The sequence below is a fragment of the Toxotes jaculatrix genome, chromosome 15, assembly GCF_017976425.1.
Source record: "Toxotes jaculatrix isolate fToxJac2 chromosome 15, fToxJac2.pri, whole genome shotgun sequence".
In the NCBI taxonomy this organism is placed as follows: Eukaryota; Metazoa; Chordata; class Actinopteri; family Toxotidae; genus Toxotes; species Toxotes jaculatrix.
The window spans coordinates 24889074-24910948 of NC_054408.1; the positions used below are offsets into that span (position 1 = coordinate 24889074).

General features: G+C 41.0%; 1 protein-coding gene across 1 annotated transcript in view; it reads left to right on the plus strand.

Annotated features, from left to right (window-relative positions):
- The first annotated feature begins 342 nt into the window (after positions 1–342).
- Positions 343–21875, plus strand: part of LOC121193932 (contactin-associated protein-like 5) — a 73832-nt gene continuing 52299 nt past the window's right edge. Inside the window, exons 1-4 of the mRNA XM_041056362.1 lie at positions 343–349; positions 845–928; positions 18790–18900; positions 20984–21177. Coding sequence (XP_040912296.1) covers positions 343–349; positions 845–928; positions 18790–18900; positions 20984–21177 — 396 coding nt within the window. The remainder of the gene's footprint in view (positions 350–844; positions 929–18789; positions 18901–20983; positions 21178–21875) is intronic.

A 21875-nucleotide genomic window follows, 5' to 3' on the forward strand; every position in this document is an offset into this window, starting at 1 on the left:
CTTTATTCAAAATCCTGATTAACACTAACAACACATTGTAGCTTTTTATTTTTTGATCAGTGTCAGATTTCACCCACTCATAGCACCATGGCAACACTACATAGACATATCATACATGATAAGGTTGTATTATTCCTTCAGCATATTTCCTACATTAACTGTGTTTACTTGCTTCCCTGTATTTTCGGATATAGTTGGGAAACACACACACACACACTCATAGAATTGGAGTTACATCCAGTAGCTTCTCTTTTACCTCGTCTCATTACTGAGACAAAGACCACAGCTGTGAAATCAGCAGCTTTACGTTTTTTTAATTCACTGTCAAAGACAACTGCGATCATGGCGAGTAGGTTTTCAGTGGAGATGTCTGTTTGTGGATGCCTGATGTGTGTTAATGGAAAACAGCAGATTACAGAGCCTTTCTTCCATCTGCCTCACATCAGCTCCATATCAATATCACCTCCACCGCCATTAGAGGCTGAGAAGAGAAATATGTGAATATGTGCTAGAGTTGGTATCAGCAGCAGCCGAGCTGAGTCGGGTCCAGTGTAGAGGTTTGTAGCCAGCACTGCCAGAAGCAGTGTGAATGTACATGTATAGGAGGCGTTTATGTTGTAATATAATTTCTGTTGTAAACTGAACTAAACTGACAGCTGCATTACTCATTTATGATGCTCCTGTGCTTCTCAAATGCATCCAGTGATGAGAATTGACATGCTGTGCTGAGATGAAATGGTGAGATGCTCCTGGAGGACAAGGAGCCGCTCTCATATTTACCTCTGAGAAACAGAAGGAGGGGAGCAGACATCTATCAGGGCTGCTTTCGGTGGCCTTGTGTCAGGTGACACAGATAATGGCAGCCACATCCTCTCAGAGGACGATGTTGTGTTGCTCTTCGCCTGCCTTTACAAAGAGATGAGGAGAGGTAGTCTCTGTTCTCATCCCCACTGAGAGGCATTCAATACGTCTCCTCAGAAGCTCTGATACTTCGCATTACCGTGCCCTTTCAGTGCCTCGTGATCGGCAACGCAGCAGCTTTTCACAGTCGGACGTGCAGGGTCTGAGGCTTCCACTCGTTTCCTTTATCATATATAACTATAGGGAGAGCACAGCGAGGCTCAAGTCCTGAACTGAAATGAAACTGCATGTTTTTTTTTTTCTGTTCTGCAAACAAAATCTCTTGTACTCTACCTACAAGGGAGAAATGTATATTGTAGCTTTTGTAGTTTCATAACAGTCCCACCTGTGAATTAAGCAGTCAGAGCATTGTTCCTGTTGTCCATTGTAGACTGAAAAAAATCTTCCTCAAAGCCAAACAGATCATAATCATCATCATAAACCTGTAACACCACCATTCAGTCAGGCTTCCATGCAGGGGATTGCAATTAAGGTTTTTATTTAACCACCTTCCTCATATCTCAACCGTAGTTTATTTGCGATAACCACAATCATTCCCAGAACTTAAATATACTGTTTTCAGTGTATATAGTTTAGGGTCTATGTCCTCATGGCTTAGATGGGTAACACGAGCTCTGGAACAACCAACGTACACTCTATTAGCTACTATGATGCCAGAGCTGAAGGTCAAGAGCGGTTTTATGTGATGGGACAGGTTAGCTAGCCCAGCAAATCACATATAATCTCATATGGTTACGTATACCCTCCTGATGTTCAGGATGAGTCATCAAAAATATTATTATATTTTACACAAAGGAATACGAGAGAGTTTAGGGACATTCTATTCATTTATTTGATATATTATTAGGGACACAGAACTCATCTTTTAAAGGATAAGTTCCCATTAAAAGACCAACACCAACAAGGGTGTGTGTTGGTCGATCAATACTGATCAATAATACACTCCTGTGGAAGATGTGAATTTTTTAAAAACACCCCACAAAGATAGACACGTATCAAATCTTTTCTGACTTCAAGGGGATTTTTCTGATGTGAGGGTTTCGTTGTTTTTTTTTTTTTGTTTGTTTTTTTTGTTAAACCGTCTCTTGGCTGCAGACAGCGGGGGCTTTCATTACCACGCTGCTGTCTCATATGACACTTTTCACCGCAGGTCTGTGGGTGGAATATTGTTGCCCTCTCAGAGAGGTGGCCCCTCACAGCTGGTGGAAGCACGCTGCACCGGCATCCATCTTTTATAACCAAAGATTCTGTCGCTGCAGCAGCTCAGCTCAACACCCTACCTATATGTTGTTTTATTTACTTAAACTTTCATGCTTTAAATGAGCTCAGTGAGCAGGCACTTCACAGCAGATTATTTCCCACTCGCTGCGTGTTTGAGCAGAGGTGGCACGCAGCTTCACAGCAGCCACTTCAGGAGCTCCTGCTGTTGTTCGTATTCATGAGGACGTGATAAATTTATCAGTGGGTAAATGAGGCAGAGCAGTGTGGTGTGATGCCACTGACACGTTACCTTTCAGCTTTGAACAGGCAGCATGTTGCTCCACAGAGACACAAGTAACCGAGCACAATATTCAGTCCAAACATCCAGAGGCACTGATGAATAAATAATTAATATAAAAGTACCAGAATACCACTGATGAAATGATAAAACCACAAATGGGAGAATAAAACATACACAGTGAATTTACTCTGCTCACGCTAATCAGCCTCAGCTCACAGGTAGTCCCGACTTTATATTATAGAACATATTTTATTTTGGAATATAAAATAATATTTCATGGAGTCACAGTAACTTGGATTTCAGCCAAAGAATAGCTATAAATGCAGTGTGTGTGGGGACATACAGCGTGTTGTATACACACACACAAAAGGGGGTGAAAATTGTGATATTAACTTGTGCACTATGATCATGTGATTTATTGCAGTCCAGATGTTGGGGGGTCATGTTTTTAAAGGATGCACATGTGCACATGTTTCCCTCTCAGATGATGTGATATGTGCCTAGATAAACACCCCATTTTTTTTTGTTTTGTTTTGTAAAGATGTGACTAAAATGATTGACTCCTGCCACACAAACAATAGTAAACGCAGGCAGAGATAGATTTGGACAGTCCCTGAGGAGGTACGGTTTCTCTCTAATGCTGCTGATGACTGGGTATCGTTTACCACAGTTCCTGGGCCAGTCTCATCCTTCTGAATTTGCTGTTTCTAATACTGCTGGGCCACACGTCTTTGTAAATAACACAGCACATGGTTTCAGTTTGGCTTCAGGTAGAAGTAGCATTAGCTACTGCTGCCTGAGGTGACAGCAACCCGTGCAGGTGGAGGTGGACAAAGCAGATAACAGCATGCTGAAGGGGGGGAAATCTGCAGTCAGACGATGGGGGTGATCGACCAGACTGAGACTAATCAGCCTTCCAGGGAGACACTGAGTGGACCAGAACCTTTAGCACACGCACTACTGATCCGCACACAGCTGTTGTGTTCACTGTTGCCAGCATGAAGCAGAAGGAGTTCAGGGAGCGCTACCACTGGTTGGTTTGTTGGTTTGGTTAACGCTGAATACTGAGAGGAACAAATGAGCTTTCATTCTGCTTTTGGAGGCAGCTGATGATGGGTCGGGTCCACTGCAAAAACTGGGAGGGGGCATATCTGAAGGCCATGAAAAATGGAATAACTTCAGGCAGCATCCAACAGGAATCAGGCATGACTTGAAGCAGTTACAGTGTAAATGAGGAATGTATAGGGTCAAGTACATGCTAGAAGCACGAGAGAGCAGAGAGAAGGAGGGAGAGAGACAGAGGAGAGAGAGAGACAGAGAGGGACAACCTTGGGAGGACTGATTTTCAGAGCCTCCTGCAGAATCAGTGGAGTCAGATCAGTGGATGTGACTGAATCTTTGGCTGTTTTTTCTGAACATATTGGTTCATCTTCAGACTCCTGACTGTACACACACACGCTGTGTACTGTATATACTCACACACAGCTTTACATATATACACACACAGAATTATCTTGTGAGAATATATGCTTGTGCATGACGTCTCCTCTGCAGACCTTAGAGGTAAAATCTACCCTTTCACATGCACTGCACATATTCCCATATACGTGTATGTACAAGATGTGCATGCAAGCAGTGCCATTCAACTATCAGCACTTAACTGTAATTGTACTTACTGTGCATTCCCTAAGGGAAAAGTAGAAAATACACATAAACACTGTGTATAATGAAACCCTACATTTACATGAGGGCATGTTACTTTCAAGTGGAGGCAAATGATCAGTTTACCACACTTCATTTGTTCATGTTTTCATGTTTTAAGCCGTGGTAGGACAGCTTCATGTTTCTTTTCTTTTTTTTATTTTATTGGAAGGTGGCATGAGGAGTGTTGGATTGATCAGTGAATTTATACAAAGGGCTTAAAAGACTATTTTTCATCCCTATTAATCTTTGAATTATCTGGATGTTTGGGATTAGCATTTATGCCAATGCATTGGATATCCGATCTGACAGGGCTTTGCTATAAATAAAGGAAAAATAACCTGCAGCGCACCAATTTTCTCTTTTCTCCTTCATAAAAAAGTCACCATCAGACACTGAAGTGTTGATAAAAGCAGCCAGCGGTTTATCAGTCTGCTGCCTTTTGAATGCAGCCTGCTGATGTTCTGCTGTCTAAAAGCCTTCCTTCCTTTATGTGTGGAGACCAGCAGAAGATATGTCTGTGAAGACAGGTCATGGTTATGGAGGAGCTGACAACATTTGGCTGAAGAAATCTGAAGGCTTTGATTTCTTTTTATTCCCTATATAAATGAAGATGGATGAGGATAAGGTCTTTTATTTGTTTACTGTTTTCATCCTAACTCTATCAAAAAGAAGTTTTATATAAGTGAACTTACCTGTAGTACACCTAGAGGCAACAGATTTGTCTTTGCATTATGGTTTTACAAATGTGTTTATTGGTGGCATACATTAGAAGTTCCATCATATAAAGGTTTAAATGAGGCAATGCACCTGTTTAATGCTGTGAAATATAAGGTTCACCCCCCAACACCCCAACAATTTTCATACAGTCCCTTAGCTGATTCATTTCCCCTATAAAAGCTTGATCTGAAAACGTTATTTCGCTGATATAGGGGCAACTATGGATTCAATGAACAATCAGTTTTTGTAGTTTTCAACCCCCACACCAGAGGCAGTCCAGTTTAATATATGTTCAGTCAAAGACATTTCATAGTGTGACAGAGTCTTTATCATGTTTTTAGCTTTAACATTTGTTTGGTTGGAGCTGGTGAAAGACTAAAGCTAAAGAAAAATCTAATTCTCTATCAGCTTAGACTGAGAAAGGGAGGAGTGATGCAGACAATCAGAGAGATTAAATATGCATTTAAGAACCGATGAAAGCTGCTGCTGCTGCTCGGGGCCTGAAACGTTTTTGGGTTGTTTTATTTTGTTTGTTTTTTTTTTTTTTTTGGTTTTTTTTCCAGCTGATTGTTCACTAAAGCCTCCCTCCAAACAGCAATTGTCCAATCATAGCTTAGCAACTGCGTCAAGCTTTGGATTAGTCCATGTGATGAAACAGCACACAGTGTTCATGCTGCTCTTACAGAGTGTGGAGAGTTAGGCTAAAGTTTTTAGACTGAACGGTGTGTTTGTTAGCCCTAAGCTGCACCGTTAGCATGTCCCTCACACCGGTTCACTACCTAATAAACAGGCATTACTTTCAAAGCAGTCCTCGTCCAGCACATCCACTGTATATGATAAGTTTTCCACAACATGGAAAATCAGAGTTTACGCTAATGTCAGTCAGTCAGCTCTGCTGTTTATTAGATTTGAGGAAATTTAGACAGCCATCATGACCTGAGACAGCCATGTCTGTCAAGCTCACCGGTTAGTCCTCGTCCTACAAACCTTTTCTCTTGTAACGTTAGAAATGAAACTTTCTGTTTGAAAATAGGAACAAGGTTACTTTAGAAAGAAATTAACAGTCTGATCTGATGTTGTTTCTTTATCTCCATGTTTCCTACATTGGTAAAGACATGACTTTTAATCTGGGACCTGGTAGCTTTATGTTTCAGCAAGAAATGTGGACATCAAGTGCATAGCTTATTTAAGACATTTTTACAGATTTCTCATTTTAAAAAGACTCAGCTGGAAATATGAAAAAGTCAGGAGGAGATAGGGTTTGACCTCAGGGTTCAACTCACGCCGCTAACATTAGCTTGATTCCTTTTTCATTACATTAGCACAACATTAGCTTTCTTTCTTTTCTTTTTTTTTAATTAGCTGATAAAATCAAAACTGACAGCTGCTGAATAGAAATGAGAAACTTTATCCTCTTCAGTCTCAAACCAAGGACCCATTGTTTCAAAAATGACAATGGGAAATCTGCCGTTATCTTCATCCTGCATGCCGTGCAAGAACACGAAGTCGACATGCATAGTAACTGGGGCCTAGTGAACTGGGAGTTCTCACTACAACCCACCGTGCATGTCCGCTCTTATATTAACTGCTTGAAATGCCTCTGATAAGTCAGTTTATTTGTTGCTGCAGTTAAAGTAACTCACTGTGAATGAGAGGAGGATAAATAATCCTGTATGCGTGTTTCTTCTCTCACAGCTCTGTGTTCTGAGAATTAAGGTGACTCTGCATTGTCAGTGAGCAGAACACAGTGCTATTTGGTAGTAATAAGTAATTTACTGAGAGAAAACAGCATGGATATATGATATCAGGCGATGTAGAGCAATAATTTCTGCTCGGTCTCCTGGGAGTGGAAAAAAATCTGTTTTGATGAATGCAGCACCAGTGGAGGTCTTTTCCATTTCCAACTGCATTGCTCACACGAATGCTGCACCAGTTTCCAATCTATAGAGCACAAACAACAAATGTGCTTGAAACAGCCGAGGAGTCCACAAGTTTCATCATCTGTTTATTTTCAGTCTTACTGGCGGAGGGTTTTAGAGGATTATTAACACCCACTTTTTATTGACCGTGCCAATAAGACAACTGCAATAATCAGCAAGGGATTACTACAGTAATGAAAACTGGCAAGATGCTACTTTTTCAACATTTAGTCTCCAAGAATGAACAACTGGGGAGTTCAACTCAGAAAAAAAAAGGCGTAGAATTGCTCTGAGAAAGCTTCTGACTGTTGTTTTAATCAGACCTGCATTACAGGATTTCACACTTCTCAAACCACTATATCAAACAATCTAATCTATGTTATTTGATGTGGTGTCCATTCGGAGAATGGTTGTGAATCAGACACAGGTTTTCTGTCACTCTCGGATATTGATTAGGATTATCTGTAATGGATGGAGAAGAGGGGAGAGAGCTTGATCACACCATTAACATGCAGCCTGTTGAAGATGAGTACGCACAGTGCCATCTGTTGGTGTTTTCCTCACCCAGTGTACGTCCCTTTGGTTAATTGCACTTAGCTTGTATTAGATGAAACACAGGTTTAATCCCCGCTGCTGCGTGATGGCTGCTGCAACTTAATCAATTCAAAGGAAAATGTGTGTCCCACTTCCCCATCACTGTCATAGTTTCTGGAAAACCCCAGGTCTCTGACTTAGACTCTAAGTGACGTGGATGAGATTATTGCTAACACCCCGTGTACACAGGAGGCATGGCATGAACAGCACGTTAGCAGAGCAGCAGCAGCTTCACTGCTAAACAGGATGTATTCAGGAAAAGTACTGAGCTGTAGATAAGCAGGTGCAGGACTCAAAATATAGACTACAGCCCAAAGAAAATGGCTTGTTTGCACCTGGTGTCAGATCAACAGTGAATGTTGACAACAATCTTTCCCCCCTGCTTCCTCCAGACATTATGCTAAACTAGGTTAATCTGTCCAGACTCCGGTATTGATATTATCAGCTAACTTTCAGCAAAACAAGCAAATAAATGCATTTCCAAAATGTTAAACTATGCCTTTAAACAGCATATTAATGAAGCCTCGTCCAGGTTAAACCTGCTGTATCAGCTAGGACTCAGTGATGGTTTCCCCAGACTGTGAGGCTCAGACTGTAACTCAGACTCAGTGTAAATGTAACCGATGTTTCCAAGTGTGTTCACTGGAGGCAGCGTCTGCACTAAGATGCTGGGAAACCAAGGTGTCTGTCTGGAGGCCTGGCATTAAGCAGGAGCTAATCAGCTTCTAACCACTGGTGTCTTTGAGCAGAAACAGACAGAGAGTATTGTCTAATGACGGGTTCACTGCAGGGCTAACTCTCCACCACCAGCACCGCTGCTGAGAGCAGCTGAAGGAAATCTCCTAAGCCGACCAATGATGAACAAAATCCCTGTTTAGCAAAATGTGTGAATGAGGCTGAATAAGTAATGGCTGGCACATCAGATGAACATTTGCACATTTGTATTTTTTATTTATTTTTTTTTACCTTTCTACATGACACTGCATTTCATAAGAAAATAATTGATGTAATTATGTAATACTGAGCTCACAAGCAAAGATATTTGAAACTTCAGGAGAGGAAATTCAGAGAGAGTTCCTCCATTATCGTAGCAAAGGACAAGGAAATAAAAAACAAGAAATTAAAATTGTATCACTATTGTAGTAAATCAAGGAAATACAATAAAACCAAACCCTACTCTTCCTCACAAGACATACTTGTGCTTTTGATACATGACTCAATTTATCTTTCAGGACGTTAAATTTCAGGAATTTAATTTGTATTTTTGCTCAGTGGCCCGTGGAAGCTCATTCCTGCCAGAAAAAGTAAGAATCATGGAAAAAAAAAAAAGTAAAAACACATCAAAATTATGAGAAGGACTTTTTACCTATTGTCTTATAATTATGCTTTGCTTGTCAAATTTTTTGACTTAGTATCCAATTATTTTCACTTAGAAAGTCTCCATTTTGAATCAGCTCGTCATCATTTTGACTTAAGCTCCGAATTTTAATGAATAAAAATGTAAATTAAACGCTGAACCATTTTAATCTAATAAAGCATTTAGATGTGTTTAAATTGTCACTGAAAAATAACTCTGAATGTGGTTAAAGCAGGAAACGTCAGTGGATCCGTTTCATCTGTAAATGACTGAGTGAGTGTTGTCCTTTCACTGGACATAAAAACTTCTCCTTCTCTTGATTAAATCCCTGTAGACATCTGAGGGCAGCAGAACACACTGCCATTACACAAGGCATCCACTGCGTTTACCTTCATTAAACTGTGCAGATGACACCAGGCTGCTAAATAACAAGCCCGTACAGTGCTACACATACAGCCCCCATACAGACCTCTCCGTTATAACTCAGAAGACAGATTGCAGCAGTCTATCTGTTCTGTGTATTGTCTGCTGTCTTCCATTTTACAGTGTGATGTGACCATTGATGACATGACATAGAGAAGAGTTAAAAGTGAAATAGCACTCATTAAGCCCCTTCATCATCATTGTTTTTAGTTGTTGTTTTATGTGAGGTGCTGTGTGTTCTGATTGTGCTGCTCTGCATCATCCACATCCAACAACATGATTCACTGAAGAAGGATCACTACTTTCAGTCTGAACTCACTGGGACACACTTGATCAATGAGTGGTTTTAGCAAGTACAGATATTGTACATTGCTCAGTGGAGCTAAGGTATTTGTTGGTTTGGTTTAATTTCTACATTGGCCTATGATATATTACAGTTACATTCTGGTGATGGTGATGGTAAAAAATGCCATGAATTTGAAGCAAGGAGCAAAATCTCTCAAAATCATTGATCTCAGGATACATTTAATATTCATGTCAGATATAAAATATTATTCTTATCAATCACATCAAGACGGACAGGTTTAATATCAGTTGTCTAGTCCATCGTGTTTGGACATAGAGAATAATGCTCAACGTGTCATGAACCTTATTCTTCATGTCAGCTGATAATAAACGCGGCCTATAGCTGTATTATTCCCAACAGATGGTCTGATGTGGATCAATAGGCCGTGATAGATTCCTCTTCTCCTCTCTGGTTTCAGCAGCAGTGTGAGTAACGTACATGTTACGTGTACAATGTGTACACCTTCTACCTCCGGACATGTGAAGGCACACTGAAGTTCTCAGGACCGTAGATGTGTGTGTGTGTGTTGGGACAGACAGAAATCCAGCACTGTGACTTTCTCAGTTCTGTTTGTCAATCACTTGTATTGATGGAAGCGTCCTCGAATTCTGCCATCGTTTGGGACTAATTGTCAGCTGATATCTCAGCTCCCCTCAGAGTACTGCTTAGCAGAAGCCACCGAGCCCCAAGTCTGTTAATCCATGTGAGGGATCATATGAGGCTTTATCGACACCACCGGAGGTCTGGAGCCCTGCTGCCACCAAACACCGTCTTTATACCCTTTGATATTTTCTTCTCTGTGGTCTGTGACGAAGACACTCCAGAGGAGGTTTTCTCAGATTTTATGATTTTTAATCAGCAGTTAAAGAACATAATACATTTCGATGGAGTCTTAAGATATTTAATTGCGATCAGTGAGTACTGCAGATAAAGTGAAAGATTCAGTTTTGAATTTGATGATACATTAATAGATTAAAGGTGAAAAAAAGGGTTCTTAAATTAGCTAGTTTATAATGTTTTCTCTGTATAACTTTTTTTAATCATGACATAATGATGGCTTTAAATGAATGTATTTAAATTTAACTTTGTTTCCCATGTGTCTGTCTTAAATTCCATCTCACAGTTCAGTTGTTTCCTAATTTAACATTTATAGTTTCTGATTGGAGATCTTTAATTTTTAATTTTTAATTGAAAATCCTATAATTGTATCACTTAGCATACTTAATTGCATTGGATAACTTGTAAAGGGAACGTGTGATTACTGTTATGATTGCTATTTATTTATTTAGTATTTTGTGGACTTGATCAATCCAGTAACTGAAAAAAAGTCAAATTAAAACCACACCAAAAGTAAAATAAAATAAAAAGTCTTTTATTTCCAAGACTTATTTCCAGCTTTAGGAAAAAAACAAAAATAACAACAAAATAAATAAATAAATAAAGAAGACAAAAGTCACAGAAACTCTTTTGTTTGTAACGGGATCTCATAAATTTATGAAATTATTCAGAAGTCTGGTGTTCTGTCAAATCAAACACTTGTGTGTTTGGAAAAAAAAAAAAAATGACCCAGCTCTAATTCTATTGAAAGGTTTGTCAGCAGATCAGTCTGGCACTGCTTCACTGGCAGGAGAGAAATATCAGATCAAAAATCAGTAAACTGATTATCTGAGAGAGCAGCTGGCTTTCCAACACATTTGAGCCAAGATCGCAAAGCTGCGTAAATCTTCCAATATTCAGATCAGTGATAAACCGCCTGACTCTGTCTGTTGTGGGGGATTTCTACAAGAGTTAAATTAATCTTCTCTGCTGGAAAAATGGGACTTGACTGGTGTCACAAGCTGATGCTCATTCATGCTGTGGCTGCTGGGTCAGTGGAAGAATTCCCAAAGATCAGTGGAGAACTGTACGCCTGTTTAAGCAGGCTGGTCTCTGACTGTGCAGATGGAATATTAAACCATATGTGCTGGGTCCAGTTGGTAAAGAGGTATCATAGTCTGCATGTTTCTGTAACACAGAAGCTGTCTGTCTATATATCATTATATGTTAATACATCGGAACTGCTCTCCTATTTAATGTTGCTTTTTGGTGTCAGACACTTTCAGTCAGCCTCCTGCTCTCTCTCTCTCTCTGGCCAAACAAAACCATTCATTGATGAAACATACAAAGCAGCTGTATACATTAACAAGGCTGCATCTGCGCAGGCTAACGCCTGCTCCATGATTTGTGGCCTGGGTTGGAGGGAGCCCACACACACACACAGACAGGCCTCTCCTAAATCAATAAACACCTTTCACTGATGTGTTTAGCCTCTCTGGTCTCTGCTCTGTAATTCCACAGAGTGTGAGATGGGCTCCACTATGAAATCACTGAATAATGGGTTTAATCATATGAATTATTAAATTCCCATACACAGCAGCAGGGATGACACAAGCATCTCCATATTAAAAACACACACACAGATTTTCACACACATGGCACAGCAGCAGCAACAACTTCATGAATTATTTATAATTATTAATTATCCCATCACAGAGAGAGAACTGGTCCGGATCCTCTTCTTTTATACACATCGAACACTTATCCAGACAGACCCTTTGGAATAAAGCAGCCACCCTCAGGATGAGCCCTGATCTCCAAACAGCTCATTTAATTTCAATGCAAGAGATGGTGGTAGTTCAGGCTTCCAGGCAGGCAGAGGAACCAAACAAATATTTAGAGAGCCAAGTGGAGAATGGGAAACAGGTGATCAGGTGAGTGTGTGGACAGTGAGGACATCTGCTGGGTGGATGGGGAGCGGCAGGAGACAAGGGCACAATGAGACAAAAAAACTAGGACTGAGACAAGAATCCTGACAGCAGGTTTCTGGATCACAAACCTGTGATGAGCTGAAAACTTTACAGCAGACAGTCAGTGCTGTGGACTCCTGCTGCACAGGTGGACATTCTAACTGTCCAAAGTACTGTTCCTGGGACCTCCAGGGGTGCTAGCCACCTGCTGGTCCCTGGTGATATCTGACATCACATTGAATCAGGCTAAAACAACATCTGATCTGATGCATATTTATTTTATCATTTGAACGAATCTGCACTGGTGGGGTGTCTGTGCCTGTTTCACTCATTGGTGGAAACAACTGCTCATGTCATTGCATGTGAAACAAACATCAAATCTGAATATTTCACATGTGAAGACGTGAATTTTCACGTTTGGTGTGATTTGATTGTAACGTCCTGCATCAGCAGGTTGTTGGTTGTTTTCTTTGCTTGGGCAATGAACACCACATGAATACATCAGTCAGTTTGGTAAATGGCTGTGAGTAATTTTACTTTGCTCTTCAGTATTGCTGTATTTCCCTCTATTCAAAATTCAAACTACATTGTCATCCTGCCTTTCGTACTTGTTATTAATTGATGAGCATCTTATAAGCCAAAGGGCAAAGTCAGAATTCACTTTGCTGAAATGTGAATGTGTTTGCGATCATCCATCTTTGTGTGCATCACTGTATGATTGCTACAGAACTGACTGGCGGGGGGGAGGGAGGAAGAGGTGGCATCTATTATTTTTAGCCCAAAACACAATCAAGCGATAACCTTCTGGTGGTGTAACACCAGCTCGGGGCGTGGGGCTGACTCTGTTGTGCGCAGCCGTCAAGCTGTCGGCCTGTACAAACAAATATCACTGCGACACTTGAAAGTCTTTGCTCTGCTTCTTTTCTGATGTATTTATGGCTGGGAGAGTCTTCACACTCATTCACAGTTGTGTATTTGTTCTGTCGCTTGCAGATGCACGTCTGGGTTTGCATGAATATGAGATTTAAGCCCTGGAGCTTTGCATAGAGAGAGTGTGCCATAACACAATCACATGGCTGTAGAGGATTTTCAATTATCCCACAGGCCAAGGAGGCGGCGGGCGGCAGCTAAATCAGCCTCCATCCATAAGTCTCTGTGATTGACAGATCGGCATTTGGCTCTCCACCAGGCCCCAACAAGGGGGCTGTAAACAACAACAACAGGATTTATAAGATGCACTTTTGCACATGGTGAAATGGTTTTAGTGCCTGCAGAGCCTGACAGTTATGGCTCCATGAGTCAATTTAAGAATATGTCTCACGCCATAAAAATGTTATTGGTTTGTTTTCGCTTTTCCAGGACATCAAGGTCTCACTTGTCATATGGGGAAGCGTGAAGTGCAAATGAATAGAAGCTTTTGAAGGAGTTTACAGAGGTGAAAGATATGACCTGAGGGTTATAGAGATGCTGCAGTTATGATGATTAAAGGACAATAGCACAGGTTTTTGCGCGTTTAACCGAGTGACGACGTGGTTCGACATGATGGCAGGTTTTTGACAGTGAGATGAGAAAATCAGTCTCACTGAATCAGGCTGGAGTCAGGATGAAGTATGAAGACATGTATCTTATCTGTTTCATCCATACAGAAAAGAAATGAAACAATAATCATTTGTGGTTTTAGGGGTAGAAGTATGTGCTGTAGCCACTTCTCGAAAAACAGCAGTGAATCCATCTAACGAGGGTCAATGAAAGGGGATCTCCACATATTTTATACATCACAGTGTGTCTGTGCTGCATATATGAAAAAGTCTGTGTCTCCAGTGGTTGTCCTGTGAAGTCTGATCATTTCGCTCATGATGTCTTATCTTTGCTTGAGGCTAAAGGCTCAGGGCTGTTTCAGCTGCTACTGGCATCACACACCTGCATTTACAGCAGAAATGGATTGGAAAAGGAGTTAATATTCCAGATCCTTACCTGCAAATCACTTCTGCTTTATATTACCACAAACTATCCTGCAAACCATGTTGTATTTTATAAGTGTAATTGCATTTTTCAGTTTCCACATCCTCATGGCAGTGAGGGTCAGCTTAATGGAAATTTCATAATCTGCCCAAGTCTGCCTCAGCATGCAGCCTGAGATTTGTGAACACGTGGGATGTAAGCACTACAAGCGCACCCACTGCACACACTGAAAAGGTAAAATAAATTCTGATTTCATACACTTGTTTCATACACTGTATGTATGTTCTGAATTCCCCACAGTCCCATTCTAGCTGAGGAGCCACACACATCCTTTCCTTTTATTATGACTTTCATGTTGTTCAGCTCTTCTTGCTGTCTGGAGGACGCCATCAGGTTTTCAAGGATATGTGTGGAAAATGTCTGTGGATGAATGATGCAGACAACTATTTGTAGTATGGAGGTTCGTGATTTAAGAACAATTTATAGAAAGAACTATGTACTTTACTACTAATTATAGGTCAAATAAAAGAGACACTGTTGACCTGTACTCACGGGTTAACACAACATGCAAAAAAAAAATTGTGAAAAAAATTTACAATATTTCCAATATTTAATGATTAGTGAATAAAGCTTAACCTGGGTTTGAAGGAAACTTCAAACAAGAAGTGTGGAATCCATTTTCCCTAAAATGAGTCCCAAAGTTCACTCCTCTCTCCAGTAAACTTCCTAGGAAATTATTGGAAAATGAATTAAACCCATTTTGTTTGACCATTTCATGCATCCATTGGTTTCCATTGATTTAAACATGAAACACAGACTCTTGAAAGATGCTTAACTCGTGGTCTAGCACAGTGATTGATTACGTCTGCAGTAATTAGGTTACAAAATTGGGCAATGCTTTATTTTAAGGGTCATTGATTTCCTAACAATATCCCCGGAAGTTTCCTGAAATGAAACATGTAATTTGGTCCTGACGATGGGAAACTCCATCAGTGCGTTTCCCATTAATTGCTGAGACCATAACTTTGAAAATCTTTTAGTCAGAGGCATCAGGTCAACTTAACATGCAAAACAGAAAATTTGTATCCAGGCAACATACAACTCATTATACATAGAGAATAATGTTTTCAGTGTGTCATTTTATGCCATGTCATTTCTCTACTAACTAACCCCCCCCCCCCCCCCCCCGCAACCCCAATCCTGACCAAAATGGTATTCAATGACCCGAATGGCCCTGAGAGTGACATGCTATTAAAACACAATCCCATGAGACCACATTAAAATTACATACATAAAACAAAAAGCATTACTTGATATTGTAACTTGATGACTTGCAGACTTGATGCTCACTGTGATGGATTTCATAGCTCAAAGCAACTCTCCTGAGTCTGATTTTAATGCCACAGGGAAATGAATGGAAACATTTGGAGCAGTAACAAAACTTTATTGCCTGAAGAGAAAATGTACAAAAGGTTTGTCAGATCATTAGGCCAGTGAAGCAAGAAATGATGCACATGAAGCCAGGTAGTCCGAGCCATTACTCAAAAGCCAGTGGGCAGACAGTTTAAATGACGAGACTAATTACTCTCTCAGTTCTTATGGTCCATTAGCGCCCCCTAGAGGCGCCACGGAGCGCGTGAGGTGAACGTGAGGATGGGACTTTTTTTTTTTTTCCTGTTTTGAGACAGACAGAGACCAGCTGGTAGCTCTTGCACAAGAAAATAGAAAAGAAGACAGTCACCACTTGATAAAAGAGGAGAGTAAGGAGGAAGTCGACCCTGAAAGAGAAGCTGTAGTGTCAGTAACAGTCATGGAGCTGCCGACTCGTAAAACAGCGTCTGCGCTGAACATCACCAGTGAGCTAGCTGCTAGCTAACCAGCTAATTAACCAGTCGGAGTAAGTTATATTTTAGTGGCATGGTTTCACTTTTCTGTTGAACGTTATAGAGAAAAAATGTCAATTTAAAGTTTGTTCTTTAGCTGCAAGCAAATAGCAATTTATGTATTAGATATTTTGTGTCCTTAAACTGTGGTTGTTTTGTTTTGTTTGGTAAGCTAGTTATCCATCTGGACAGGTGAAGTAAGTTCTAAGTCTGAATGTGACATGTGGTTGCAGTATCTGGTTATATAGATAAATGTAAAATGAGAGGATAATTACAGTGTTAAGGAGAAAGAGTGCGTGGTATAATGTGGACAACTAAGCAGTGGCTCTGCAGGTCTTGTGGTGGCTGTTCTTTTAGTTTTGTGTTGAGTTGCCATCACTCTGCTTCCTCCTGGACTTCCATCTTCATTATTATCTTTTCATCACTCACTGGATCTTCGTCATCGTCTATTTTCATCTTCATTGTTCATAACACTCCTCCTTCTTCATCACTTTAATCACTGAGAACCAGGATGGAGAGTTTTCCTTGCTTTGGGTGGTGGAAGGAACTTGAGTGCAGACACACAAAAAAGAAGCTTGGGTAATCAAAGACTGACTCACTGTTACAGTTGTTCATTTTGAGATCTTATTGTATTGTTTATTATTATTATTTTGACTGTACTGTTGCAAAGGAAAATGTGTGAGAGGTTATCGTCCTAACAACTAAATGAGCAAACGTGAAAAGGAAAAATGGAAGTTAGACAGTAGAAAGAAACAATAATACAGCCCAGTCAAACAAAGAAAATCTAGTAATCACTTCAGTATGCTACAGTATGCCACTCTCCCAGAGCGTAGATACTCTGACACACCTGCTAGTGGCAACATCCACACAGGGTGGGTTACATACAGATAGAGAGGCAGATTGATGGATTGAGACTAGACCTTTTCATAGTTTAAAAGGTCAAGTGTTTCAGTCTGTTTCAGTCGTGTTTGGACAACATTCCAGTCATCATGTTTCTCTGATGCAACATCTGCATCTACAGTGAAGTTCTGCTGCCTTTTAAAAAGGACAAACAAAAAAGAACGTCACACTCCATCAATTCATCAACAGCTCGATTCCCTGCAGTCCTATTGCAGATGTGCCGGACCAACATCCAAAGCCAGTGTCCCTGAGAGAATGGTAATCTGATTCAGAGAGTGAAGGGATGATTGTAACAAGGCCGGTGCCAGTTTCCATTCTGGTCTCAGATTCCTCTCAGAGACCTTAATGCAGCTCTGAGCTCCAACAGAACAAACAGAACAGAGTGTTGTTGTCGTTGAAGCTTACTGCTCTTATTGTGGCGGGCAGGGTTGCATCACGGTAAGATGACAGACTGAGATCACTGGACTCTTAATCTGCTCCCGCATGTTGGAAGTGCTGTAATCTCACACTGCTGGATTAAGCAGAGCAAACACACACACACACACACACAAAAGGAACTAGAGCCTCCTCTGTCCCGTTTTCAGGGGTCACTGCACGAGTTAATGGAGTGCTGGAGAGAGATTTGAGAAGTGGATAAGTGAGGCAGTGATATTATTCACCACTCTTCTTGCCTTAAAACTGTTCAGATCGGACAGGCTGATGATTGATTTTCAACCAGCAACTCTGAACTCCTCAAGGCTGTATTTCCTATTCATTTCTTTTCAGCAGAATAAGCAACAATGCAGTGGAACAACTTCAGACCACTGAGCTCTTTCATGCGTTCCGTGCAGTGATCTGGTCTCATTCTGTCCTGTTTTAAGATTCGGATACACACACCTACAAAAAGTCCTGAAGCAATGGATGCTGTGCTGCAAACAGGGGAAATGATCTGTTCTAATAACTGGATGGTTGGTTGTTTAAGGTTCAGTATCACTCACATCTGTTTGATAAGTAAAGGAATCAGTGCATTGTTAGCATAGCTTAGCCTGGTAGCAGGGGTAACAGCTAGCCTGGCTCTGTCCAAGGTTAAAAAAAGAAATTTCTGTGGTAGAAACACAGGCCTGTGTGTGAATCACTAGTTATTTTCTCTTTTAATTCATTTAAGAAAAAAATGTATTTATCCAACAGCAGATGTCGTTTTTCCATTAGTGAGGGCTAACAGGTTTAGAGCAGCTTATGTTAATACTCATTTGGCAAAAAAAAAAAACACGACTCCTGGATGTTTGCTGTGTTTTGCTGTGAGACGATGGATGTAATTGATAGTAGATTTACTGTCTACTGACAGTAGATTTGTTAAAAATGAATTTGTTTCGCTCACATTGCTCGAAATGTAGAATCAAAAATGTTCCGAAATATTTGATCTGTGTCTGGTTTCAGATTCAGACACGCACACACCGACATGCCGTCATGGGGTACATGTGCCGGATTTTACCCTTTTGTATTTACTAATAAAAAAAAAAATCTAGAAAAAACTCACAAGCTCATTATAAAATCCCTCCAGATCCACAACAAATACGAATAACTGTCCACTTTCCTTGATCCATGGCCTTAATTTTTAACCAAATATTCAAATATGCAGCCAACAAAACATCAGCAGTTTTCACTTTGAGACTTTGCCTCACATTTAATCCTGATGTATTATATTTCCCTAAAATCCAATTTCAGTTTTTGAAAAGTTGTTACTGGCTTATGGTTAACGGTTTGTCATTTTCTTTCTTTCTTTTTTTTTTTTCATAGATACCTGTAACAGTCCACTGGTCTCCATATTACCACAATCATCCTTCCAGAGCTCTTCACAATCCTCCATCAGTTATTCTGCTCACAATGCCAAGCTCAACAGGAGAGATGGTAAGTAGGATAGAGGATGTTCAGTAATTTCACACACCATAGACACACACCACTTACCTGCTGTATGTCACTGGTCCCTCTGTAGAGCTTCTATCATTTCAAAGACATTTTTTCTTTCTCTGTCGCAATTGTGTGTCCCAATCAGGTTTTTTTGGCCCAGATCCCGATCCAAGCCCTTTCATTGGGGATCTGCCAATATTAATATAGTGTCCCATCCACTACTTCTATTTAGTAAAATGTCGATAAATTACTTCTGCCAATGAAGTTATGTTTTCACCTGTGTCTCTTCTTTTGTTTGGTGGTTTATCAGCAGGGTTATGCAAAAACTACTGAAGCAATTTGCACTTGCTGACTTGGTGGAGGGATTGGCCATGGTCCAGAGAAGAAACCAGTACATACTGGGGCAAATCTGGATCATTTATCATGAATTAGAATTTCTGCCTCTGAGCTCTGGTGTATGTTCTTTGACACTGCCCACGCTGTAGGTATGCACCACATAACTCTGTCTGTTAACATTGTGAGGCTATGGGCTGCACAGTGGTGCAGTGGTTAGCACTGTCGCCTCACAGCAAGAAGGTTCTGGGTTCAAAGTGCCCGTTCTGAGTGCAGTTTGCACTTTCTCCCCATGCCTGTGTGGGTTTTCTCTCTCCCACAGTCCACAGCCATGCACGTTAGGTTAACAGGCAACTCCAAAGTACCTGTAGCTGTGGTGAATGTGAGGGTCTATGTGTTTCTGGGCATCAGACCTGTGATAGACTGGAGAACTGTTCAGAGTGGGCCAGCCTCTCACCCAGTGTCAACTGGGATAGGCCCTCTGTAACCAGAGGGCTTTTGTTTCCAAACATACTCTGGATGTTTGCCCTAGACTCTGGAGAGAAATTCATGCGATTTATATGTTCACCATCCATCCCAGCCCCCCCCCCTCCGAGTGGGGAACATGGCCAGAGTATCCCCTCTTATGGCGGTCTGGATCATCTTCAAAGTGAGCTGCTGACCCACATTTAAAACAACTTGAGTCTTGTTTCTGTGTTGCTGCGTGCTCTGCAGAGTAAAGAGTGGTGAGCAGGCATAAACTTTGACTGCTGAGCATGCCCTCATACTCGGTTACAGTCACGTGCAATCTCTGCACTCTGTCTGAACCGGTGTTGTCCCACCAACACAGGTATTATCATTAGTTCTGTCTGCACCTGTGAGTGTGTGCCCAGGCAGTGGGGCACACACTCACAGGTTTCCTCGTGTAGGGCCCGTCATTCTTCTCTGCATGAGTGGAGCAAACAGGTAATTGTCGAACATCTTCAGGTTATCCTGGGCAAGGCAGGAATTTTGGCTGTGCTCATTCCCTGGCACAGTAGGTGTCAACATAGAATAAATAAATATACCAGGAATGCAGGAAAGGAGAGCAGAGCTTCTGGTTCAGTAAGAAAATCTCATTCAGTATCCCACTGACATTTGTAACAACTCTAACTACAAAAGCTACAGTCTTGGAACAGAGCCCTTTTTTAAAGCGGCCATAGCCAGTATTTTCACAATAATCTATCAAGTAATGTGAAAACAATGTGTCAGTACAGAAAGGGGTCGGTTGTAGTCGAGAAATATGCCTTGAATCTGCAGTTGAAGAGACAGATATTTCCCTCAGAAGCTGGTGAAGAAAGAGCTGAAGGAGAGTGAATATTGGACTTCATTTTGCCAGGTGGCCAACACCACCTCAAATAAAGGCTAATGTTGTTGTTTCGTAACTCTGGACGTGTAGATAAGCAACTGTTGGCTAGTAAGTTTGCCATATCAACTTAAAAGATGATAACATGTCAGCGTTTACAGCTCATTTTCCCAGAAAGTCCGAAGACAGCAATTACAGAATTTTGCGGAACAGAGGCTACCACTGAAGTGAAGTCAGGACTTGTGCACACATTCCTGATTTCCTTGCTTTGTTAAATGACGTTAAGATGGCAGAAAAAAATGACTGATGCTCAGCAAATTTAGTAGTAAAAGTAGTAGAGTAGTAAGACAAAGACAAAGAAGAAGAAACCTCTTTAGTTGTGTTTTTTACAGGAGTTCTTCTTCATGTGTTTTTCTACCCTCCCAGGAGCAGGAGGCTGGTCTCCCATGGTGACAGACCAGGAGCCCTGGCTCCAGGTGGACCTAAGGGACCGGAAGGAGGTGACAGCTGTGGCCACACAGGGGCGCTATGAAAGCTCAGACTGGGTCAGCAAATACTTGCTTCTCTACAGTGACACAGGCCAAGCGTGGAAACAGTACAGACAGGAGGATGGTATCTGGGTGAGTCTATTACACTTTCGTGTCAGTATTACTGCTGTGATGATTTTGTCACTTTGGCTGTAATGCTAAAGAAACCCTTGGTGGCATTTTACTTTTGTGGTTCACTTCCTGATTGATCCCAAGTCATGTGATCACACTCAGAAGCTATGAGAGGCAGATGTTGCCAGTTTGACTCTGTCTAGTGGTCTGAATTAGAAGGAGGGTTGAAATTGGAGGTCTTAACTACTGTAGTCCTCTTAGTTCCAAGTAACCAAGGTTAAATTGTGGACTCTAGTTAGACCGGGTTCAAATTATATTCTGATCTGATCGGAAAGGGTCTGAGGTGGATCCAAGCTGACACGATCAGCCCTGAAAAATGACATGTATTGATGCTCTGTCTGTCTGTTCAAGCCCTCTTAATTGTTTAGAAACTTAGTGAGGAGAAAACACAAGAAGTCCAAGCTGAGAGATCACAGGTCTAGGTGATGGCCTGCAGGGTAGCTACAGTGGTACATTAAAAACACTTTCTTCATGCACCATAATCTCCAGAAAAGCATGAGTTTATACATTCTTACCGTTCCAAGGGTGTCTTATCAAGTTCATGTTTACGTTTCAAAAAAGGCTTTTAGAGCAAGTTAACGCAGGAAAACAGGAAAAATAGTTTAATTTAAGAGCCATTTTCCGTGGTTTTCTTGATAATAACCAAAATCACTTAGGTT